The sequence below is a fragment of the Balaenoptera musculus genome, chromosome 8 (genome assembly GCF_009873245.2).
Source record: "Balaenoptera musculus isolate JJ_BM4_2016_0621 chromosome 8, mBalMus1.pri.v3, whole genome shotgun sequence".
Lineage (NCBI taxonomy): Eukaryota > Metazoa > Chordata > Mammalia > Artiodactyla > Balaenopteridae > Balaenoptera > Balaenoptera musculus.
In genome coordinates this window covers 29,822,719-29,849,207 of record NC_045792.1, presented here as the reverse complement: position 1 = coordinate 29,849,207, position 26,489 = coordinate 29,822,719, and the positions used below count along the sequence as shown (strand labels likewise).

At 33.9% G+C, this 26,489-nt stretch overlaps 1 protein-coding gene across 3 annotated transcripts; it reads right to left on the bottom strand.

Moving 5' to 3' along the window:
* Positions 1-178: 178 nt before the first annotated feature.
* DCUN1D5 (defective in cullin neddylation 1 domain containing 5) lies at positions 179-26,489 on the bottom strand. Of its 3 annotated transcripts, XM_036861404.1 has the most exons (8): positions 26,061-26,489; positions 23,956-24,047; positions 18,778-18,848; positions 18,275-18,366; positions 4,701-4,809; positions 4,511-4,615; positions 2,340-2,442; positions 179-524 (listed from the first exon to the last, which is right to left on the bottom strand). In XM_036861404.1, the coding sequence occupies exons 1-8, from the start codon at positions 26,144-26,146 to the stop codon at positions 469-471; spliced, it is 714 nt and encodes a 237-aa protein (XP_036717299.1). In that variant the 5' UTR covers positions 26,147-26,489; the 3' UTR covers positions 179-468. The 3 variants fall into 3 exon arrangements, with proteins under 3 accessions (XP_036717299.1, XP_036717300.1, XP_036717301.1); XM_036861405.1 differs by lacking the exon at positions 23,956-24,047 and having other exon boundaries at positions 26,061-26,485; XM_036861406.1 differs by lacking the exons at positions 18,275-18,366; positions 23,956-24,047; positions 26,061-26,489.

Genomic DNA, 26,489 nt, shown 5'->3' with positions numbered 1-26,489 from the left:
TAAATATTCTTTCTAATTCTGCAGAGATGAATATAATGAGCTATACCATCAGCAGACTACATTGCCAAATATTGTTTAAAATCTTTAAAATTCCACAAATTCCCGGTATGACAGACCTCTAAAATTCAAGAATTAAAATTTACAAAAATAAATACCACTCTGACACTCAAGGGACATCTTCACTTTAAGGCCTTTGTCACAAATCTGAATCTTTATTGTTCTGAAATAAATGTTATAAACATAACTCAAAACAAAAACTTCAATATTCAGTCTTGGAAGAGGTGTGGCTCAATGCCCATAACATGTAACAAGAAAACTTCCTTTAAAAAAAAGGAAAAAAAAGTACTATGAGAAGTCTTTCATATGAGTGAAAATGCACCCCTTTGGTTTTTTTTTTTTTCCCTCGTCTCATTAGCTTGTACACACGTAAGGATCTAAAGGTTTGCATTTTCTTCACAATAGTTCTTGCTATGACGTTTGACGAACTTTCTGCCACTCGACAAATTCATCAAGAAGAACAGGCCCTAGAAATAAAAGGAGCAATTTTATTAGCGTTCAGGGAATACATCTCTCCAACTATAAAACAAACTCTCCACAAACTCTGTGGTGTTGATAGGGAACTGACCCTTCCCTTCTCCAGGTGGTTTCCTTTCTGCCTCCCTACTCTACTTAATGAGTGCTTTCTTAGCCTTTTTTTTTTTTTTTGACATAAGGGACTTTCCACAATAGATATTTGTAGAAACCTCCTTCTCAAGATTTGTTTCATGAACTCTCCAATACTAAGTCAATATTAACCTCTCCCTTTTTCTAACTGCCCACAGCTTTCTGCCATTTAATTATTAAACAATCTGAAAAGTGTTTAACGTAGTATTTCTGTTACCTCACCAAGAAGTTTGTAAGTTTATTGAAGGTGTGGCCATATTAGAGACTTACATATTGTTCCAGTAATAGGACCTAGTATAAATCTGAACACAAAGCAAGTACCTAACAAATACCTGACTTAAGAACTATTGTAAAAAGATATTTTTATAATGCAGGGGGTTCAAATTCATTTACTTCCAAAGTCAGATAGGTAGTTTAAATAAGCTCACTGTTTATTTTTTGTAAATGTAGGAAAACTCATTGCCACAAAGAAATATGCTTGCCCTATTCTTCTTAAAGCACACAACCCTCTGGTGGTCTCACTTTTTCTCTTGCTTTTGATAGACATATTTCTCTACTGTAAGAAAAACAACAGACCAGCATAATAATAAATGGCAACTGAAAAGTAACCTAGTTGTTGGCATACTGTGGACCAGCACACCGGAACACAAGTCCAACATAAGCCACTACTTGGTTCCAGCCTAATTCCTATAAAAGAACACAGGAACAGTTTTGTCAGATTTCCTAACTTTTCAAGCAAATCCAGAAGCTGTATTTTTATACAAAATGTCTCAGTTATAATGTTGACTCAAATGCACATGAAAATACACATTTGCAGGCCAGACATAGTCCTTGGGCTGCCAGTTTACTGCTGTAAGGTATTATTTCTAAAAATATTAAATTTTATACCATTTTGTAGGGGGAAGACACAATATATAGAGAGAGAAATAAAGTTATCCCTTCTTCAGTATTTTGTTTCTTCAGTGTCACAAAAATAAGTCCATCATTTCAGTTTACATTTATAGAAATGTATCTTTTCTATGTAACCCTTCACAACATTAAAACAACATATGTAACCAAACTGGTGGTGGGAAATAAAAACTTAATTTATCCTGAGAATTCGTTTGGCTTATCTAAATAATTTATCATTACTTCAAAGTTCTAGTTTATGGCATTCTGGATTTTCCACTGAAGGGGATGGACAGATATTTTAATTTGAAGGATTAAAAAATTGTAAATATTTCATTTCCTGTTTACTCAATAATTTCTGAGGGAAGTTACTTTGACATCATTTGCCTTATTGTGAATGGCTATTACGATATTAATTTTAAAGCTTCTGCTATTGTAGCTGAGGTTTTGCTTTCCTATTTTTAAAATCATGACTGTACTTTTCTTTCATAGGAAAATGCCAGGAAAGGCAGGAATAAAGCAGAATTTTAGCTTCTATCTGCAGAAATTATATTCTAAATTTAGCTACCAAGTAACTGAAAATATTTCATTTACCAGCACAGATTTTATAATGTTCCTCAATCTAAGTTCTCTATCTTCTACACCTGCCCCCTCCACACTTCCCACACAATTAAATAAGAAATTGTTAGGAAGTTTAAATCCTTTATGGTAATGCTACACAAATCCACGTTCTCGTTTAATAGTTTTAAGAATTTTACTTTCATAGGAAAACATTATACTATACTTACAAGCACCATCTTCATCATAGTTACTAAGATCGGCATGGACTGTTCTGCTGAATTCTAATACATTGTACCACTGATCTTTGTTCATAACGCGATACTTTGATTGCTGTAGAAATGATATAAATTTTGGATTACAGAACAAGCACTATTTATTAGGACTTGACTTCAATAAATAGTTATAACCTTTTTTGTGTGATTTAGTCTTTCCTAAAACATTTATTCCTCTTTTAATTATTTGTGTTTCTAAGAGAATCCTCAGGGTCATTTAGATGTCAACTTCATCAAATTTAATTTTCCCTTTATTTTTCTTTCATTCTTTATTTTTTTTGGGAGGGGGAGCATGGCATGCGGGATCTTAGTTCCCCCACTAGGGATCCAACCCCTGCAGTGGAAGCATGGATCTTATCCACTAGACTGCCAGGGAAGTCCCCTTCTTTCATTCTTGAGGAATAACACGAGCGTCAAGGGCACTAATAGTAAGGGTAAAACTCAATAAAGTTTTACCAGTGTATATGCTTGTGTAATCACCAATGAGATCAAGCTATACAATGTTTCCTACACACAGTAAATTCCCTCCTACTGCTTCTCATTAAATCATTTCTTTACGTAAGATTTACTGTTTAGCACATTTTGAAGTTGGCATCTTTGGAGGCAATTGAAAGGGTATAGACTTGGGTTCAAATCTCACTTCTGCTACTCGAGTGACCTTGGGAAAGGTCATTGGCTAAGTGGAGATAAAACATAATTCAAAATGGTGTTATAAAGATTTAAAAAGATAATGTAGGTCAAACACCCTCCACATAACAAGCATTTGAAAATATTTACTTCTCTCAGCTCCTTTTAGAGGGGAATATTTTTACAGAGTTATACTTATCATTGCCCCAAAACTACTAATATGAGGAAGATTGATAACATCCATCAACCAATCTACTTTATTAGGCTTAAAGATTTAAGTGTGCACAAAACCCATTCACTTAAGACCTTCTTATACCACTGTCTCTTATCACAAGTTTTAAACAAAACTAATCTGGGGAACTTGTTATGATAAACAACCATCTTTATGAGAAATTATTTTCGAAGCGAAAGCATCTGCATTCAAGAAACGGTGAGAAGTACGGGGCTTCCCTGGTGGCGCAGTGGTTGAGAATCTGCCTGCCAATGCAGGGGACACGGGTTCGAGCCCCGGTCTGGGAAGATCCCACATGCCGCGGAGCAACTAGGCCCGTGAGCCACAACTACTGAGCCTGCGCGTCTGGAGCCTGTGCTCCGCAACAAGAGAGGCCGCGATAATGAGAGGTCCGCGCGCCGCGATGAAGAGTGGCCCCCACTTGCCGCAACTAGAGAAAGCCCTCACACAGAAACGAAGACCCAACACAGCCATTAAAAAAAAAAAAAAAGAGCAGTTATAGTTCTTTGAGGAAAAAAAAAAAGAAACGGTGAGAAGTATACAAAAAAATAAAATGAAATGAAATAAATAAAATAAAATAAAATAAACAAAATAAAATAGAAAGAAGCTCAAAAACAGATAGGAAACTAAAGAAAGCAATGAAAAAAAGGACAGTATCTTCTTCAAACCACCACATACAGAAGGTGCTATGATAAACCTTCTAAAAGAATACTTTCTTCATAAATTCAGCATACATTTCTCAGTAATCACTACATTTAAGTACATCCTCATATTTGTGGACATAAAAGTTTATTCTAATTCTTTAGATTGAGCCTAAGTTTTAATACTAAAATTGGTTCTTTTATATTGATTTTTTCAGCCTAATACCCTGTATAACAGAGAGAAACCTGATTTAGAAAGCTTGAGATTTGTGCACTAGCATAAATTCTCTTCTGCAAAAATCCCAAGAAACTAATTTTACATGAAGGATGTCTGTGCTAAAATGTATATCTTGAAGGTTTCTTTTTTATCTTTTTTTTTGGGGGGGGGGTTGGGTTGCAAGGCAGGGAATAAAAATAACTTACGTACAGAATATGTTAATGAACATGAACTCATGTCTAAAAATGACAGTGGATATGTACACATTTTAACAAATTTTCAAACACTTAAGCAGAATTTTTAAAAAGCACAGTATTAAAAAATCTACTTGTTTTTCTTCAATTAAAGGTATATTTTCAATCAGCTTAAGTTTTAAAATATTATTTTAAAAATAAAAACACATACATACCTCCAGGTACTGGTAAAATACTGAAAACAGTGGCCATGTCCTCCCAAGGAGAAGAGCTAACATAGACTTAGCTGTATCAATATCAAGGCTTCTCTGATCTTTATCCTAAAATAAAGGTAAAAAAGTTTTCCTAAGTGTGGTTTCAAGATTAAAAAAATATTAAAATTGAAAACATGGAAATTCCACCTACCCTTGCAAAATCAAAGGCATATCTGTAGATATTCTTAAATGAAGAAATATCATTCAACTGTGAGCGCAAAAAGTCAAATTTGTTCTGTAACTTTTCTGTGCAGTCACACCTTAAATTAAACAAATCAAACATATTACATAATTAAGAAAATTAAATAAAAGCATCTTTAGGGGTTAGAAGGAATGCATTAAAGGAAAAAGTGAGCACATTTATGAAGTTAATTTAGGTTTAAAATTCTCTGATTCACAAATTTAGAATAACTATTGCCTTGTATCTACCAATGTAATACAAAAAGGAAAAAGGATAAAAGAAAAAGAAAATCTGGCAATCAATGAAAGTTCACTCCAATTACTTTTCTTTAAAAAAAAAAACAACAAAAAACAACCACAACTCCATCAAAAACTCGAATAAAATCACAAATATTTGATAAAAAGAGATGTACTATAATGTCATCTTAACTTTATTGACCACAAATAAAGTTAAGATGACAGAACAAATAAAATTAATCAGGCCTCTGATACAAATTTCACTGGGAAGTTCTTAGGCACCAGCTTGGTGAAAGAGATTAGCCATGACTGCTTTTACAAGTTTAGTATATAACCCAGAGGAAATACATTAGTGATTCAGTAATAAACTCAAATTCCTACATTTTTAGTAAACAAAAAATCAAAGTAAATCAGTGATAGCACCTAACGTCACATAAGGCACATATACAAAAGAATGCAAACAAGTAATACATGTTATTTCTAAAGATAAGACATGAAGTATAAGAAGCTAAAGAGATGGAATGTTCAAAAATATTTACTGGCTTTCTGACTCTCCCTGGGTTGATATATTCCCCTACTTAGGAAGAAGCAAGGCAGACAAAGCCTTTCACAATTGGCACAAATCTCCAGTCTCATCTCCTACCAGGGCCCAATATCCTTAAAATATAACTGTGCTCTAGTTATAATTTCACTTACCATTCCAAAATGTCATAGCTATGCTTTAGCACACATTATTTTATCTACTTGATATGCTGTTCCTTCTAACATTTTGACAAAATATTACTCATCAAAACCTAACTCACAGTTTGCGCTCTCTGAGCTCATCTGACTCCCTCCGATCAAATTAGTTGTGCCATCTACTGTGACCAACTGTATTCCACTCAAAACTGAATTTTAGTACTCATGACGTAGACACCTAGCATTCTCAGCTTTAACCAAGACTTTCACTATTCTAAATCAACAATGTGATGTGTAGTAACTTATTGTTTTATTAAGGTGTAAATATCTGAATACATTTCTAGTGTTACTTAACTCTTGCATTCTTAGAATAAGCCAAACTTGGTCATGTTACCTATTTTATACATTGCTAGATATCTTGCTATGTTCATAAGTGAGACTGGCTTGTAAATTTTATTCTTTCACACTCTCTTTTCTAGTTTTATAACAAGCTTATACCATAAGCTTCAAAAAAACAAAATGAGAAATAGTATCCTTTCTTCTGTTTTCTGAAAAAGTTTACTGAACATTGGAATTAGGATTTGTCCAAACTCAGCAACTGAAAATCCACCTGAGCCTTTTCACTGAGGGAAGGAAAACCTTTTAATTACTAAATCAGCATTTTAAATGGCTATCAGACCATTCAGATTTTCTATGTCTTTTTGAATCAGTTTTGGTCATTTATACACTTTTCTGATCATTTATTTCATATATAATTTTATTTAAATATGCCAATTAAAATATTTATAATATTTTCTAATATGACTATTACATTTATATATTTTTGCTTTTTCTTTGCTTTTCTTAATCACCTTGCCATAATTTAATTCTCTCAATTGTATCTTTTTTCTATTTTACTAAGGTCTGGACATCTTTTTATCTCTTTTCTTCTGCTTTCTTTGGGTTAATCCTTTTTCTAACTTCTTAAGTTAGATACCAGTTCATTTGGTTTCCGGCTTTTTTTCTCTTTTAATATAACATTTAACACTATAGACCTCCCTCTAAGTACAATTTTAGCTTCAGCCACAGTTTTGTAAGTATTATTGGTTTGATTATTCACTTGTAAATGATGCCTTAACAAGAGTGGTTTCGGAGGAGTCGCAGGGATAAAAGTTTTGCTAGCATAGGTTTAAAAGAGAGAACGAGAAGAGAGAAACTGGAGAAAATAAGCATAGACAATTGCTTTCAAAGAGTCTGGTTCTAAAATGGAGCAGAGAAAAGAGCTCTAAAGTGGGATAGTGAAGGAGGGCGGAAGGTTTGCTTTTTAAAAAAAGAGATACAAGAAATAACTTCTGCTTCTAGGAAGATGAAGTAAATGTTCTCTTCCCTATCTCTCCTGCTAATTCAACTAAAAGCCCTAGACATTATACATAAAACAAACATAAGAAGACTCTGAAAGAATCTGAGAAACAATACAGTAGTATGTTCCCTGGGTTTTCTTTTTGCCTTGGAGATGAAGGAGTCAGCAAAACGGAAATGCCAATGAGGGCAGACAAACAAAACAAAACAAACAAAAAAACCCCTGCTCTCCCGCTAGTCGAAAGTAAGCAGCCTAACAAGACAGAAAACATTAGAAAGAAACACTCTTCTCCTGTCAAACACCAAAGAAAAACTGGCTCAAACCCCAGCAATGCCAGCAAAGACTGAATGGGGACCTGAATGGTCTACCCTCACCAGAGTATAAGGAGTTTGCCCTCTCAAATTCTGCAGTGTCAGTGGAAACCACATGGGGAACATGAACTTCCACTCCCACCAGTTTGTAAAAAGTAGTCAATCCTCCTCTGACCTGAGATAGTGTCAGAGGAGGATTTATAAAGAGTCAGGGCTTTCACCATCAATGCAGGAACAAGGCCACCACCCTAGTAGTGTCAATAGAGACTTTTTGGGGAACAAGAAAGTATCAGTGGAGGCCTAGTGGGACCTAAAACTCTCCTGTCTGCTAACAGTAATGAGGACTTCCCTCCTCATATGTCAACAGATGCAGAGTGAGGAACTTCGACTTCTATAGGCTGGAAGTAATAAGGTAGTGGCCCTCACTTTTCCTGCTGAAGTGGTATGAGAGGAAGCTAGCTAAAACAGAAGGCTTAAATAAGATCCAGAGTTTCATAACATAATACTCAAATCTTCCAGGTTTCAATAGAGAAGAAAAATAATTGCTTGCCATAGCAAGAACCAAGATCTCAAATAGAAAGGAAAAAGACAATCAATAGATGCAAATACTGAAATGATAGAGATGTTTAGAATTACTTGACACAGATTTTAAAGCAGCTATTATAAAAAGGCTACAATAAGCAATCATGAACAAATTAAAACAGATGAAAAGATAGAAACTACCAGCAAAGAAATACAAAGTCTAAGGAAAGAAATATATAAAAAGAACCAAATGGAAATTTTTGAATTATAAAATACAGGGCAGACTTAAACCCTAATATATCAATAATTACATTAAATATAAGTAGTCTAAATATAACAATTATAAGACAGAGATTGACAGAGTAGGTAAAAAAAAAAAAAAAAACCTAACTCTGCTATTTGGAAGAAACTGACTTCAAACATAACAATACAGGCAGATTGAAAAGTAAAAGAATGGAAAAAGATATATTGTAGAAACAATCAAAAGAAAAGAGGGGTGGCTACACTAATATCAGCTAATGTAGACTTCAGAGCAAAGAAATTAACAGAATAGAGAGGAACATTACATAATGACAAAAGGTCAATCCACCAAGACATAACAATCCTAAATGTATGCACCAGACAATGGAGCTGCAAAATATGCGAGACAAAAACTTATAGAACTGAAAGGGGAAATAAACAAATTCACAATTATAGTTACAGATTTCCACACCTCTCTCTCAGCAATTGAGAGAACAACTACACAGAACATCAGCAGAGGTACAGAAGAATTCAACAGCACCATCAATCAACAGGATCTAATCGACATTAATAGAACATTCTATTCAATGGCAACAAAATACTTATTCTTTTCAATCCTGAGCCATAAACAAACCTTGACAGATATAAAAGAATTGAAATCACACAGAATATGTCCTCTGACCACAATGAAACCCAACTAGAAATAACATTTAGAAACTAAACAGCCAACTCCTAAATAATCCATGGGTGACAGCAAGTCTCAATGGAAACCAAAAAATATACTGAACTGAGTGAAAATGAAAAAAACATATCAAATTTTGTGAGACACAAAGTAGTGCTGACAGGGAAATTTATAGCACTAAATATAAACATCAGAAAAGAGAAAAAGTCTCAATCAATAATCTAAGCTCCTACCTTTGGAATCTTTTCTAGAGAAAAAAATCAATGAAACAAAGATGTGATTCTTTGGAAAAGATCAATAAAATTGACAAGTCTCTAGCAAGAATGACAAAGAAAAAAAAGAAGACAAAGATTACCAACATCAGGAATGAAACAAAGGGTATCATTACAGACCTGCAGATATCAAAAGGATATAAATTTGACAACTTAAGATGAAATGGACCAATTCCTTAAAAACAAAAAAAATACAACACTCAAAATATTAAATATTTGAGTATGTAACTATTAAATTATTAATAAATTGAATTCAAAAGTTAAAAACATCTATAAAAGACATCTACAGGCTCAGGTGGTTTCACTGGAGAATTCCACCAATCTTTGAAGACCAATTCTACAGCCTCCTTCAAAAAATAAAGTATAAGGAAAAACTTCCCAATTCATTTTATAAAGACAGTATCACCGTAACAGCAAAACCAGAAAAAGACAGTATTTTAAAAAAAATCACAAGAAAAAAAAAATTTATAGCTATGTATACCGATGAATGTTAACTAGACTTATTGTGGTAATCATTTTGCAATATATACAAATACTGAATCATTATGTTGTATACCTGAAACTAATATAATGTTATATATGTCAATTGTACCTCAATAAATAAGAAAAGAAAGAAAATAAAATTACAGACCAATATCCCTCATGAAGCTGTAATAAAATATTAGCAAGTAGAATTAAGAAGTATATAAAAATAATTATACACCATGATCAAGTGGGATTTATTCCAGGTATGCAAGATTGATTCAGTACTCAAAAATCAATGTAATCATATTCATAGGCCAGAAAAAGAAAAATTACATGATTATATGATTTAACTCAGAAAAAATATTTAAAATATTTAATATCTATTCATGTTAAAACTCACAAAAAAACAGAAATAGAGGAGAACTCCCTCAACTTAATAAAGAGCACCTACAAACAACCTACCAGAAAAAGTACTTAATGGTGAAAGACTGATGTTTTTACCTCAACATGGGGAGCCAAAAAAGGATGTCCACACTTACACTTATTCAACACAGTAGTAGAAGTTCTAGCCAATGCAATATTTCAAGGAAAGGAAATACAGGGCATACAGACCAGAAAAGAAATAAAACTGTCCCTATTTCACGTCATAATCATATGACATAACTATCTGTGGAAAACACAAGGAATACACACAAAAGAATCTTAGAATAAGTGAGTTCAGCAAGGTCACAGGACATACAAAAATCAGTTATATTTCTATATATTAATAATGAGCATGTGGATGCTAAAATTAAACATACAATACCACTTACAGTGGTCAAAATAAAGATGAAATATTTAGGTTTAATTCTTACAAAACATGTACAGGATGTATGTTTGACACACGACTGATGAAAGAAACCAAACACTTAAATAAATGGAGACATATCTATCTTCCACGAATCAGAAAAGTCAAAAAAGTAAAGATGTAATTCTTCTGAAATTCACATTCAGTTTAACAAGAACCTCAGTAAGATTTTTTTTGTAAATATAGAAGACTATTCTAAAATTTTTGGAAAAGCAAAGAAACTGTAGTAGCTAAAAAATGTAAAAAGATGAATCAGTCTACCTGACTTCAAGACTTAGTATGTAGCTGAAGTAATCCACACTGTGTGGTAGTGGAAGAAGATCAACAGAACAGAACAGAGAAGCTAGAAACAGACCACACAAATATGCCCAAATGATTTTTGACAAAAGTGTAAAGCAATTCAATAGGAGAAAGAGCTTTTTCAACAAATGGTACTGGTGCAAGTGGACATCCACAGGTAAAGAAATAAACCAAAATCTAAGTCTCATACTTTTTAAAGAAATAAACTCAAAATGTATTACTGATTTAAAAATAAAATGTAAAAATACAAACCTTCTAGAAAAAAAGTAAGAAAAAATTCTCGGGATCTAGAGCTAGGCAAAGAATTCTTAGACTTGACACCAAAAACACATAAAAAGGAAAAACTGATAAACTGGACACAACAAAATTTAAAACTTTTGCTCTGCAGAAGTCCTTGTAAGAGAATGAAAACACAAGCTACAGAGGGGGAGAAAATTTTGCAAACCACATATTCAATGAAGGAATTAAATCTAGAATATAGAGAAAACTCTCAAAACTTAACAGTAAAAAAAAATTTATCCACTATAGCTCTTAACCTCTTCCCTATTTTCCTCAGATATTGTAGGTCACTGATTCCTATTTTATTTACATCTATCTCCTTTGCAGCTCACCTATTGAGTTTTAAATCTTTTATATATTTCACTTTTAGAAATGTAATTATCTGAAATCTGATCATCTGAGACCATTCCTCTTTTTTCTTTTAAAACACATTAAATGTAGTTATTTTAAACTGAGATTATAATTATTCAAAATACTAGCCTTAAAGTCTTATTTTAAAGTTTAAGATCTGTTTCCCAACTTGTTTAGTGATTTCTGATTGTTAACGATCACTGAAATTTTTTCTGTAGAAATTGAGGCTTCTGTTTAAAATGCTTTCCTGTACAGAAGAATTGCTTCCACGAAACACATGGGAGTACTGATTACCTGGGACAATTCCAAAATACATTCCTGGATTGTGCCTAAATCTGACGAAGAGCCGTGCCACGTGGCTTGTGGGTTCTCAGTTCCCCACCAGGGACTGAACCCGGGCCACAGCAGTGAAAGCCCGGAATCCTAACCACTAGGCCACTGGACTCCCCACTCCCCACAAAGAGCTTTTAATTAGGAATTCTCTCAACCAGAAGCCCTCTGTCTCCAACTGTATATGTATGCAGAACCAAGCCCAAGCAATCAAGTCTCCATCTACTGGGTAGGTTTGGCATCAATGACTAAATGTAGGAGGTTTTGATCTGATTCTCGTTGCAATTTGTCTCCAGTTCCCAGCACGCACAGATAAATGGCCAGATCCTAGGTGACTGAGAATAGGTAGGTATCCTCAGGGTAAATGCCAGCTCCGTAGATCCCTATGGAATCACCATCTCTTATAAATTCTGGCCTCTGATTATTTTCCTTAATTTACAGTCAAGTCCAGGTGTGTTTTTTAAAGGATGCTTTAATATTTTATCCGACATTTAACTGTTTAACATGGGAAATGGTTTGTTTGCACATTTAGGATGCCATATCTGCCAGAAACAGAAATCAAAATTTGGATAAGTTAATCATCTAATTTGTCTGGGGCCTAGTTCCTTGCATATGAATGAGTGCACAAAATGTTTCATGCAGAAACAAGAAAAATTTATTCTTACCATTTATTAGAAATTTATTACTTACTATTTCAATAAATGGCTTCTATTAGTACAAAAATTCTTCATTATATGAAAAAGTTTTAATGAAAGTTGAAAATGCAGTTAACTTCTACCAGAAGAATACACAAAAGAAACAAATTCTCAGATTATATGTTACTATTAAGCTGTTTGAAAATTAGGAAATGAAGTCTTCAATATCTCCAGAGTTATCAACTGAGAATGTTCAGAAGGTACTAGTACTAAAGTAACTAGTTACATGTACTCCCTTCCCCATGATGATCTATTTTAGGTAGGGGCCTCATTTTCTCTAAATCTTTGTAGCTTCCTGAAGCAGTGCTTTTCACATTTTTTTTAGTGATGTGACTCACATTTTCACACAAAATCTCATGCAGAATCTTAACAGACTTGCAATTCAGGAAGGCAAACAAGTTAAAGGATACCTCCCTACTTTCAAAAGTTATTTCTCTCACTACCACCAGAGTTTGAAAATCATCCTCATTCCATATTAACATGGGGCCTGGCACATAGAAGCATTCCAAAATTATTTGTTAAATAAAAGTATTATTTAACAAAATTATTTGTTAAATAATAAACCACAAAGTAGATGATATATTAATTTAATTACAAGAAGCTTCAAAATTCCTACCTGGGGAAAGGTTAGTGGAAAACTGTAGTTCAAACAAAATTGTAAAGTATATAAGTAGTGACTGACAAGTCTCTCAAGGAGATAAGAATCCAAGAGATTAAAATCCTTCCCAAATATTTTACATTCCATAGGTACACAAAGCAACAATATTACTTAGTATATGATCTCAACAAGCTTAAGACAGAGATAAAGAACGAAGTTTCAAGTCAAATAGAGACCAGTTAAAATTCCAATTTCTCCACCTTCCAGTCATGTGGCTTTAGGCAAGTTACTTAACCTTTACCAATCTGTTTCCCATTTTAAAACCACAAAAACAGTAAGAGACAACCGTAAGATTAAATGAGAATCATGTATTAAATGCGTAGCACAGTTCTTAGCTTGATACGCTCCTTTTGAGGCAAATGGCTAAAAAATGATCTTCACATTGGTGGCTCTCTCCAAACTAATTCTTACCATTATAATCGTTTATCTACATCTTTCAGTTGAGAAATAATTTAATAGAACTGACAATTAATGTTTTCTTCTTGGAGAAGAGTGAAAAAAATAAGAGCACGAACTTCCGTATCTATTACGAACATCATAAAGACCGTGACCAGACCCAGCAAAACCAGTAATCATGCCCAAGCAGTTAAACACAATTCTTAATATTTAATCTAGCCCCAAAATAGACTCACAAGAGTTAATGTTGATACCTTTTAACTTGGCAAGTTTAGAAAGACTATTTCCCCTGAACTAAAAAGAAAAGCATACTTAACTAGTGTAGCATGGAAAGTAAGAATAGCACTTTTAAAAATAACAATCAAATAAAACCACACAGATTTTAGGGAACACTGGCACAATATGACAGCAATCTCCAAGGTCACTGCTGTTAGAACCAGTGAAATGGGTTTAAATTTCAACATAAAGGCTTGGGAATTAATTTCCTGAGTATTGTTAAACGTCTGATTAACAAGAGAGGCTTCTGAATTTCTGCTTCATTTAAAACCTTTAAAATGAGAAAAAATTTTCATTTATATATTAGATCTAAGTGAGGTTATCTTCCTTAATCATTAAGTCAATAAGAATGCCATGACACACTGATGTATAACAGGAAGAATTTTATTAACCAAGTTATGGATTTAGAACTTTCTCTGACGAGATTGGGCGCATTGAGAGTGGTATGGCCAAAGACTAGAACTTTCTCTGAATCAGGCGTATGGACCTGAACAATACAATTAATCCATCTCTGGGGGGTATTTGGAAATGTGGAGCGGGGGCATTTTGAAATTGTTTTGATGACTCTCGGGGAGAGCAAAGGGGAAGAATGCCAATGGCAATTAGTACTTGGGCCCACAATGCTAAGTGAATGATAGTCATACACCACAGACACCACAGCATCCAATCTATTCAACTCTTCTACTCCCACCAAAAAAGTTGTACAAATGTTCCCCATTCCTCTCTCCTAAAGAAAGTGAAGCCAGTTAAGCCTATAATCTTCAAAGTACAGGGCTCAATATGGAGACCAGAAGGTGTACAACTTGTAGTCTACTGGCAGACAGCTTAGTGACTACCATTCTTGTCAGATGTTATCCTTTTGGCTCTTTTTTTCATTATCATAATCAAGTACACTCTTGTTAAAGATATATGCCCACAATTTTCTCTAACAGCATGGTAGATGCTCCAACAACAAACTTTCAGCTAGTAGGTATGAGAAAAGTTATCCGCTCCAGTAAGGTATGCCAGAATAAAACTTTCAAGTATCCTTGGAATCTTGCCTCTACAGATGGGCATCTTAATGCGGATAAGGTCCACAGTTTTCCTAAGGTTCTCAAAAGAGTCTATGACTTAAAAAAAAAACAAACAAAAAAAACCTCCTCTATTGAAAACTATCCCCAAAATCTTTGATGATTCCTATGCTCAAAAATCTCTGATGGCTTCCCAAGCTAAAACATTTGGTTTAAACTCTCTCAACATATTAGTCAAAGCCCTGCATAATGTAGCCATTATCCCAACTATCTGGAGTTTAAAACTACTCTGTCAATTTTCTGTACGTACCTTTTGATTCTAGCAAACTAGACATATGTTTTCTTTTCTCAAGGCTCTGCTCACAATTTCTTCTTGAAACAACATTTTCCTATACCCTCAACCATCAAAATCCTAATCATTCTTCAAGGTTCAGTTCAAATGCCACACCTACAGTAAAGACCTTCCCGTCTACTCAGCTGGCATTGACCTCCTTAGCAGCTGTGCTTTCACAGTATTTGGTACTTTTACTCTAGTACTTGTCCCATCCCACCTGGATTTATGGTTACAGTATGCCTATGGTTACAGTATGGTTGCAGTAATGCCTTTCCCACCCTACTGAAATGTAACTAAGGGGCAGAGCTGTGTCCCATGCCTCACTGTTATCATCAGTAAGCGGCACAGTACTTTAGATAAAATAGGTGTTTAAATACCTCCTAAATTAAATCTGACTTGAAGGGAAATTTGACTATTATTAAACAATGATGAAAACGAAACAGAGCAAAGTATCTGGAAAGGATATGGCAATTACATCTCCGAAACTTAAAAAAATGGTCATTCTAGTCCAATTATATACAAATTCATACCCATAAATTCTTTCACACAAAAGAGGACAATTCAGTTGTGAAAAGTCTGTATGAATAACAGCTTTAAAATAAATAAATGTAAAAAAAAATATTCTGAAAACTGTTAAGCATTATACAATTACAGATTATAATTAACCATGATTATGACAGTCCCCTATTCTTGACCATAATATATGTTTTAACTACCAGACTGTTTCTATTCTTTAGCAGAGCTCTACTTAAAGTTTTCTACGTGTTAAAATTAATTAATTTGAAACAATTGATAACTACATTAAGATAATTTAGGAACCATCAAATAACTATGTCCAGATTAAATTAAATCCTAAAAATATGAAAAATCTATAAAAGGAATCAAGTCTGTGAAATTTTACATTTTATAATGATTATATAAAACCAAGTATACTAGACGACTATACATTTTTAAAAAAACAAGTTTTATAGATTCTTTTGTCTCTATTGGTTTACATTTTAAACTATTTTATTCCTAGCAAGTTCTTTACAAGAAGATTCAGGGAGTAATAAGACTTAGCCAATTAAGAGAAGATACTCTGTACTTCAACAAAGCAATCTAGATCATTGGGGGTAAAAAAAAAATAACTATTTTCCCAGTCAATAGTGCTTGCCTAATTTTAGTAGCTTCAAAGATATACACTACAGAGTTCTAAGCAGATGTGCAGGGGATAATAAATGAATGAAACAGAAACCTCTGGGTCAATTTTAAGTCCTAAATATCGCTTTTATTTTGTAAAGCCTGTGAACTGCCTATTGGAAAGATACGCTAATAAACAACATGTTCATGGGTTCATCAATTTCCCTAGCATATACCCAAGGCCATATGCTAATTATTCAAAAGTAAATACTAGAAACACTTCGTGTTTACATATTTCTGTTATACAGAGGCTCTTTATATTATATCAAGTAATTCAAAAACATAAATAATTAGAAACTTTTGGTTTAAAAATATACAAACAGTTGTTAGCTGAGATATTTTAAAAAGCAATAGACAAAAAAGCAGTAGGAAGAGTACATAAAGCAGTTGTAATGCCAAATAAAATGTCTTACAATTGACAAGCCATGCAACTGATATAAATTTTAATAAAACAGACTGAGCTACATGAAATTAGTTTATATTCTTTGCATAATCTTGTATATTTTATCTTTCTCTATAAAGCTAATTAAATGGTGAGAAATAGCTCAAAGAATTTCAGAATCAACATTATTTTAATTTGGCATGTTATGACACCTAGATGAATGGCAGCCTTGGTTATAAATACTATGATTTTAAAAGTTAATAATGGCCTTCTATTTTATAAAGAATGTGACAAAGGAATATACATAAAGGGATGATGCAATAGGAAGTACAGTATGGTAGACTGGTAATCAGGAAATTTAAATTCTACGTCCTATCTCTGCCACTAAGAACTATGTAAACTTTGGCAAAAATTTTCTTCACCTCTCTGAGTCTCAGACTCCTCATCTCACTTATAAGTAATAAAAGTGAGAGGGTTGATTTTATGTTCTATTCTAGGAACTATGATTTGGTTCATATGAGCAAAGATTTTTACATTAAACAAATATATATACATATACATATGTGTTTGTATGTGTATACATACACACACACACACACATATATATATATATACACGCACACACACATACACACAAACACAAAATATCTAAATGTTAATGCTGGTTGAAAAGGAGAATTACAAAACATTAGACACTGAAAATCCAAATATAAATATTTAAGTTTCATATGAACAAATACACTTAAAAAAAATAACCCAGTATTTTGAAATTTAAGGATAGGCAAACAAGGAGTAAAGAACAGTTAAGTGTGTTAATAAAAGCATAATCACAACAGGAAATCACATGGCTAATTAACCTCCAGTTTGGGGCTCAAAAATATTATAAATTTATGCTTGCTCTAACTATTTTAGAATGTTGATTATTAATAACTTCCTGCATGAACATCAGGAACATGACATAATATAAAATTAATACACAATTACTAACTGACTCTGAAATTAAGCACACTTTACTCTGGAAAGCCAAAATCAAATTATTTTTATAAAGAAGCAATTTTATAACTTATAAAAGTGTCCCAAGGCAGCATCTTAAACTGAAAGTATACAACTATAAAACGGCTAATGGTTGCACAGGAGCCAAACAATATTTCTACTTTTGTATTCATGAGATTCATTTGGCAAAAAAGAAATAATAAAAGTGTCATGTAACTCTCTTCAGATTTCTTTTTTTTTAATTTTTTTGCATTGAAGTAGAGTTGATTTACAATGTTGTGCCAATCTCTGCTGTACAGCAAAGTGACTCAGTTATACACATACAGACATTCTTTTTTTTTTTATATCAAATTTCTTTTTTAAGTCAAGTGTAAAACTGAAGAGAGAGGAGGCCCCAGAGCTTAGGACTGCCCAAGAACAAACTCCTCATGTAGTAGAATTCTACATTCTGAGAAGGAAATCCCTTATCACTCAAACATCCCATGAGTAAATAACTTTGATCATGAATCTCTAATTCACCCATCAAGAGACTCGAGTTTTAATAGAACTGTTCTTAGGTTCTTTCTTAGGGAATATGAAAACTGGAGTAACAGTTCATTTTGTCAAAGACCATAATATAAATTTTGTCAATACTAAACTGATTGTTCTAGATCAAACCAATCTGATTAATTTAAGGTGAAACCTTACTCCCAAAAAACTACGAAGCACAAAATATCAATTAAGATCTTCAAATAGGCCATCAAATTTGTTTTTTAAAAAAATTTCTTACTGTAATGAAGTCATCCCCTTTAACCATTCTTCCTTGGTAAAAAATCCCATGCTTTCAGCCTCCAATTTCCACGCTAAAACTAACATAATAATCTGGAAAGAACAGAACATAAAGGATAGGGGAAAAGTCAGCATAGAGATAATCATGTCTATATTTATCATGGAGAGCATTTTTATACAACTATTTCCATCCTTTAACTATTAAAGAGTACAATCTCTGGAATTATTAACTGTAAAGAAATTTAGATGGACCAATTTCTTAAAAGCAAAAAGTTCTAACAATTTCTGAAGGTAGAATCTCTCTTACTCTATTACAAATGACATTTGTATCAAGAAAGAGAACACATGCCCAATTTAAATACATTTAAAAAAACCTAAATGAAAATCTACAATATTCATGAAGAAACAAAATCTTCTTATAAAATTAAAGTGTTCCAATTTTTAGAAATTTATGAATATGCTATACCCCACTTGTATTCCATTCTACTTAGAAATAAAACATACATTTTCAGGTTCAACACCAATGTCTTCACAAAATTTTTCCATTCCTTCTGGCCCTACAACTTCATCAGGACCTTCAAAGACAAAAATAATTTATATATTTTATTGTTATAATTTAATGTCAACATAAAACATAAGCCACTGTGTTAAAGGCATCTATGAATACACCATAACATTTTTTGTGAATAACTGAATTTGAATTTTGACATACCTTTGACAAAGTATAAATACTTGTCACCAGATTAAAAATTTTTTAATTTTGAAATACTCTTTGAACACATTATAAAATATAATTAAGGAAATAGAAAACAAAGCAACGTTAATATCAGTCTCTAGCTTGTACAATAACTTGAACCTATCCATTAAAAATGCATTTACTGAGAACCTACTCTGAATAAAATTTTTCACAATGCATTAATAAAGAAGCACAAGAAGGTTTGAGCTTCTTATTCTACTAGACTGTGCCAGTACCAACCCACAATTCAAGACAGTAAACAGAGGAGAGTATCTGTTTCTTACTAGAACAGAAGGTCACTCATTAACCTTCTGAAATATACCCAAATAAAATTTACTAGTTTTAAGATATATTATGAAAATAATGATGTAAGGAAATTACAACATTCAGATTCCAGAATGAGATATTTTCCTTATTTACTTGGTCCTAAAATAGACAGTAAAGCATAAGCATTATGTCATCTTAATGTAGAAATAAATGCTTAATCCCTCAATTAGCTATGTCTATCATTAGTCCAAAAATTAAGGACATTTTTCTTATATTTTTCTCCTTAGTAACAGTAAATATGTCAGTACACCAATTCTCATATTTTTTACGTTATCAGATTCCCATATAGTAATTACATCATTGCTAGGTCTCTTTTTTGACTTGATAAGAGTAAAACAAATTTGTGACAACATGAATGGACCTTGAGGGCATTTTGCTAAGTGAAACAAGTCAGACAGAGAAAGGCAAACACCATATGAGCTCACTTGCATAAGAAATCTATCAACCCCCTTCCTCCCCCCCAAACTCAAATACAGAGACCAGACTGGTGGTTGCCAGAGGCAGGGGTGGGCAAAATGGGTGAAGGTGGTCAAAAGGTACAAACTTCCAAACTTAGTAAGTCCTGGGGATGTAACATAGAGCAGGATGACTATAGTTAATAATACTGTTTTGCGTATTTGAAAGTAGCTAAGAGAGTGAATCATAAAAGCTCTCATCACAAGAAAACAAAATTTGTGACTATGTGTAGTGACAGGTGGTGATCATTTTGCGATATATACATATATCATTATGTTGTACACCTGAAACTAATATAATAAGGAAGGTAAAACAAATTTTAAAATATAAAATATGATAGAAATGTTTACCACACCTCGTTTTGAAAGAAAATACAGTCTTCAAATATTATTGTTAAAGTAGCTAAGAGAAACTTGTTTTCCTTTCTTAAGGACTAAAAATACTCCAGCTTTGTAAGTCATCGACTAGACCAAGGTTGCTCAGGTGGCATTTTATATCACCACCATTAGTTCACAAGCACAACATGAAGCCAAGGTCCTATGGTTTTTCTTAATAGAAGAATGTAACCATCCAATATGTGACCAGTTAAACTCTTACTATCTCAGATGAGGTCCAGGCTGCTAAGATGACGTTCACAACATGGTCTGAAACCAAAACCTTTTTAAAAATTTTCTGGTTTAAATAAGCATTGCACTTATTTATGCAGTGAGGTGTTAAAAGGTGAAGGGGTGGTAATTACAGGAAACTTTCACTTCCTAATATATATTTGGAGGGTTTTTTAAATGAGAATGTGTTAATTATATAATTTTAAAAGCACACATATACAATTAAGGTGTTAAAAAATACTGAATATGAATCCTTATATGTGGTTTGGATGAAAGTAAAAATCAGATAAAAAGTTTAATGGAAGAAAAGTTTTTTTCTTAAGGCATGTTGGAAATATACTCTAAACTTTCTAATGCAACAAGAAAGCAGACTTGCCCTCAAAGCTGCCATCATTAGTATTTTTAGAAGAGAAAGTCATGTCAAGAAATATCAGTTACTGTCATAAAATATAGCCTCCCTAGAAAATGGGAGATTAGTGATTAAAATTTGATAAGAATCAAATTATGTTATATGGAGACATATAAGATAGATATAAGACCCTTCTGTAAATGACAAGTGACTTTCACAAAGCAATGCAAATAATGATAGCAACAATCTAAATCTAAAACAAGGTCTATACTAATGTTCTTTTCCCCAGAATGCATAACATCAATTATACTTCTTGAAACAAACTCTTCAATAAAACTACTCCCAGGGTAAAACCTCTGGAGTGGAATTTAACTGACTCTTTCAGGCACAAAATAGGCTTCCACTCAATTTAAGAATTTATGAAAATGATTTAGTTCACTCTACCAGCTGGTTACTTATTAGGATTATGCAATTCTATCCCACCTTTTTTCTGATTCTTTATAAGACCTTAAAAGTGCCTTTTCACCTTCTATGTTTTTGTTCAGTAACAGGCCCAATATATTACTGAATCCTTGCTGATGTAAATAGCACTCAAGATGAGACGTGTTATGAAAGGGCAAAACTATCAGGCTATCACACATGACCTATAATATATAAACAAGATTTGTGGTAAAACATTTTTAAAACTTAAAAAAAAAATCAATTTTCTGATGTTTTAATAACCATAAAGAAATGTTTCCAGGTATACCTGCAGGGTCTAAAACAATGCCAGCCATAGCAGATGCTCGGGGCGGGGGGGGGGGGGAATCTGCTCAATGAAATGACACAGTACCTTCAACATAAACTACCTAGGAACTATACTGTTAATTTTGGAACAGTATTGTGAAAATATACAACCAGTAAATCTGATGCTGCAATACTATTACTCTTTTAATAATAGCTGACACTTATTGGGTTCTGACTATATTTAACCAGGTACAGCGCTAAGTGCTTTCTTAACGTGTATTATCTCAGTAGGCACAATTATTGTCTCCATTTTAAACAGGGACATCCCAGTTACTGTTTATTTGGCAAACAACTGGCACCTCCTTATCAATTAGGTCTCTGACCAAAGTAATCTCTAGAGAGGCCTTCCCTATTCACCTTATTTGAAAGTCCATCCCAACCTTCTACTTTCTATCCCTGCATCATACCATATTTATTACTTTTATAATCCTCCACAATCTGTAATTATCTTACCTACTTAACTTATTCACTGTCTGTCTTCCCTGCTAGAAGGCAAGCCCCCCAAGGGCAGGGATCTTGTCTGATTTGTTTACCACTATATTCCCAGCACTTAGCACAGTGCCTGACCTACAAGTGCTCAATAAATATGCATCATTCAGTGACGGACAGAAGATAAGTTAACCTAAAGTACACTTACTAATATTTTCTTTGTAAAAGAAAAACTAGCTGCCATGTACATATTTTAAAATAAGACAGTAGTAAAGCATAGGCTCTATGGTCAGAATGACCTGAGTTTGAATCCAGGTTCTTGTCACTGTATGATCTTGGTCAAATCACTTAATCTAAGCCTCAGTTTTCTCGTCTAGAAAATAAGGATAACACCACCTACTTAACAGAACGGTCATAGGAGAAAATTAGCACAATTTCTGTAATAAAGATAGCAATTATTTTGCTGGCCATTAAAAAACACTTGTATAGAAAATAAATGTTTAAATCAAATCTTATGCTACCCAGGAAAGTCCCTATGAGACGTAAAACAAGCAAGCATGAAAGAAAAAAACATTGACTAATTTTATGGCATCTAGTACCTTTTATAGGCAAAATAAGATGACTGACCTTTTGATTCTGTATCATTATCATACATACCAGTAAAACTGGCATTTTGAATACTGGGTCAACATTTTAAATGGAGGTCAAAAGAAAATGAATTCCCTCTATTTAATTTGGGTTAGTGGTTGTCTTGGGATGCCAGTAATAGCAGTTTTTCTGGTCTAGAAAGAATCTGTTCTGTTACTAAACAATTTTTAAATTATACTTTTGGGATCGCTCAGTGGATCCCAACAGTGAAGTTACTGTCCTCCAAAATAGTCTTATTTTCCATACAGTTAGCCTAAACCTTAACCTTAAGTTCGAAGTACTCTTGAGACCTTAACTTGATTAGCAATAAGTACAAGACAGTGACTGCATATACACTTTTATTCTAAACAAACACTCTGAGAATGATAGTGATAAAAGGGGAAAAACAAAACAAAACAAAAAACCCAACCAGGGAGGCAGGTAAAAGAAAGGAAACAAAGGGGAGGTAAGGAAAAAAAAAAAAACCAAAACTTTAAAACCAATAATTCCAAAAGAACTAAATCATTCTAAGGGAAAAAAATTTCTTTTCATATATGTTTATGAAGAAGTTAATAATAAATGGAAAACAAGTGTTCTTTTTCATATATTTGCTTAACTCTTTGGCCTCATCCCAGGCTTTGACTTTTACCTCTGAACTACAGTTTCACCCTAGGCCTAGAGTTTTTCATTCACCACTTACAGGGATTTACTGTAGTTTAAATTAGCTTCTTCAAGAAGCTTTCCCTGAAACTTCCAAGGCTGGATTATACATTTCTCCTATGAACTTTCACAGTGCATCTTCCTAATATAGCATTTAGTACACTGTACTAATATCAGTCTGTTTATTATTGCATCTCCAGAAGAAATGAATGGTTAAATAAATAGCAATTATATTAAAGGATAAATCTGTCATGTAACGATATACCTGAGTTTTAAATCTTTTACTATGTCTCCCAAAAGTTTCAGAAAATGTCAGTTTATGGTTCAGAAAAATTTCAAAAGAAAACTGAAAAGAAAAACAAATATAAAGTATAAAATGTTTTATTACATACTTTGTGTTTTCCAGAATACCAACTCTACTGTAGCCAATGGATATAAACCAATAAGTGAATCTGTTTACAAATTTTACTAACAGTAAATGAGTTTCACCCCTCCCATTAAACATATACTGAATTATATATTTAAAGAAATATCAGCCTGAAAGGGCACCAAATTCTTAGCCTAACCATAATCCTCTGTCTTGACCCTGATCTCAGCACAAAGGACTAACACATAGCAGGCCTGCAATAAATAATTTGTTAAATGAATAAACCAAAAAGAACGTTTTAAAGCATGTGACTGTTATCTTCTTATATTAATTTCATTACCTGCATACTCATAAAACCAAGCCAGGCACTTCTTGCTTGAAAAATGTTCCTCTCCACTTATTAGTCTAGCAGGGGGTTGGGATCTGCAATAGCTTAGAAAACACACAAATGCCTAAGAATTTTAACAAGTCTCAACTTTTAGTGAAAAGCTAAGTTCAATATGAACTACTTCAATTCAAACCAAAGTATTTTTATTTTTTTACAGTTGGTGTTATAGGGAAAAATTGGAATTGTTAAATATTTGCAATTTGAAACAGTAATCTATATATAAAAATTTCTAACAAAACCCAAATGCTACTTTGCTCACTATCAAATTCCAAAAATATCACTAAAATTATTTTTCCCAGATTTCAAAAGACCACACAGAAGTTCAACCTAATGGTCTCAATCCAGGACTGGTAGTTGGGTATAAATCTTCACAGTGATTCTTCTGCTGATTTGTATGGAAATTATATATGTGTATAATTTGAAAACAAATCTTACAAAGTATATTTTGATACTCAGTGAATCAATATTTCAGAATAATATTATATATTAAGAGTTGTTTATTTATCATCTACCAAGCTTAAATCAATATTTTAAAGACAAAAGATAATATAGGACTTAAGGCTATAATTAGATTCCACAGATTAAAAAGAAAAAAAAAAACCCTAACAGATAATACCAGTTCAAATAATTGGGCCAAAGCCTTGAGGATTTAATGAACAGAGAACCTTTTCTCAAGGTTCCACACTACCACAGTGACTTCGGAATGCTATAACTTCTGCTACTGAATAATGTAATATAAAATAAGGGTGCCATATTTAAAATTTTAAGTTGATAGAGCAAAGTATCACCTGAGTTCTAATAATACTGACTGCTCAGCAGTTTTAATGTGCTTAATTTAAATAATTTTGATACATTATACAATTAAGATTACTACAAGTTAATGTAACAAAAAACTAATTTGCATGTTTCAAAAAAAAAATATGAGCTAATGGAGTAACTATGTCAAATTCTAGTATGAGTTATCAAGAGGTATAAGAAAACAGCAGTATCTTTCACAGTAATAGTCCAAGAAATACCCTTGGGCTCTTTTGCCAAACACAGTAATGAGGAAAAAACTTCAACCAATTACAAAAAGGATAATGCAGACTAAAGAAGTCACCTACCTCACATTTTAAGCAGAACTCTCTTTAAGGATAGTTCTATCATTATCTCTTCTTTATAATGCTGGCTACTTTAAATGGTAGCATCTGAAGTTGTTACATTAAGTGCCAACCACTAATACAGTCAAGACACCCGAAAAGGGAATTTTAAAAACTCACTTCTCACACCTAAATTGCAATGTTTTTTTGCAGCATACAACGTTGCTTTAATGCCTTAATGACACGCTACAAGGGGATCAAAGAGCTATACAACTACAGCTCTGCCTTTTCTTCTTCTCCAAGAGGATACAGAGTACAACAGCTCTCAAATTATTAATATTTATATTGAGAGCTAACAGCATCCTGATGGCTGAAACACAAAACGCACGCAGGGCCTTTCCAACTCCGCACATAGGGACTTGGCTCAGGTGGAGGCGCTATACTTCCAGAAAATGGGGCTCCTGCTGGGATGGTCCGGGTTAGATCACTCCAAATACTAAATTTGGAGGCCAATTACAGCATAAGGAGCTTTTTTTCTACCATTCCCATGGCAGTTGTCAGGTCAAAATTCCTCGTGCTCTGTTCCTTTCTTCACACTCTACAAAGAAATTCTAGAAGTGACCCTTGCACGGATCTGTACTCACTTCTAGGTCTGGAAGGAAGGCGGGGGAAGGGATTAAAGGAATAGGGGGTAACGGGAAAGAAGGCAATTTGCGTACGCATTCCTGTTTCCCCACCCTCCCTGGCACGTAGGCTCAACGTGAGGCGACTCTCCGAGTCCCTTTGCGGGCGCCAGAGCACACAAACCGAACATGAGGCGGAGCCGAGCGCAGACTCGCGCGGTTCCACGCCTCCCACCTAGGTTTATCAGAGGGGGTTCACCTCTCCCCAGCCCGAACCCCTGAGACCCGGCCCGCCTCCTTCTTCTCTAGCCCTGCAGCAGAGGAGGTAAGACTGAAGGGTAGGGGAAGGTGGTACCTGGAGATTTTACACTTTTTGAGGCCTCCGTCTTCCGCTACTGCCGCTGCCACCCCAGGAGATTTTCTCTTCTTCTTCACCGGCATCTTCCGCCCTCCCCGGCAGGGCTGGCAGGGGAGCCGGGGAAGGGGCTTGCTGTCAGCTGAAGACTCCTCAGTGCTGGCACCCGGTTTCCAGAGACAGCAGCAAGCGAAGGAGCAAAGTCGCCAGCCCGCCCCAGAGCGGCCCAGCCCGGCCGCTGCCCGCTCCCAGGTCCCCTCCTCGTCCTTCTCTGCTCGAGGCAGCGGGTACTCCTCGCCGGCAGGCACTGCGGCTCGATCACACTGGGAAGAGAGAACGCGGACAGCGCGACACCTCCACCAGTAACACACTCGGAGAGCAAGAGGCTCACTCTGACCCGGATGCGAATCGCCCAGGGCCAGAAGTGAC

Excerpts from the sequence above, each read along its gene's own strand:
- DCUN1D5 (XM_036861404.1), bottom strand. The coding sequence starts at position 26,146 with ATGCCGGTGAAGAAGAAGAGAAAATCTCCTGGGGTGGCAGCGGCAGTA. Across the intron at positions 18,849-23,955 it reads TTGGTTTTATGAGTATGCAG|GTCCTGATGAAGTTGTAGGG; the intron begins GTAATGAAATTA and ends TTGTCTTTGAAG. Across the intron at positions 525-2,339 it reads CTATGATGAAGATGGTGCTT|GGCCTGTTCTTCTTGATGAA; the intron begins GTAAGTATAGTA and ends TTTTATTTCTAG.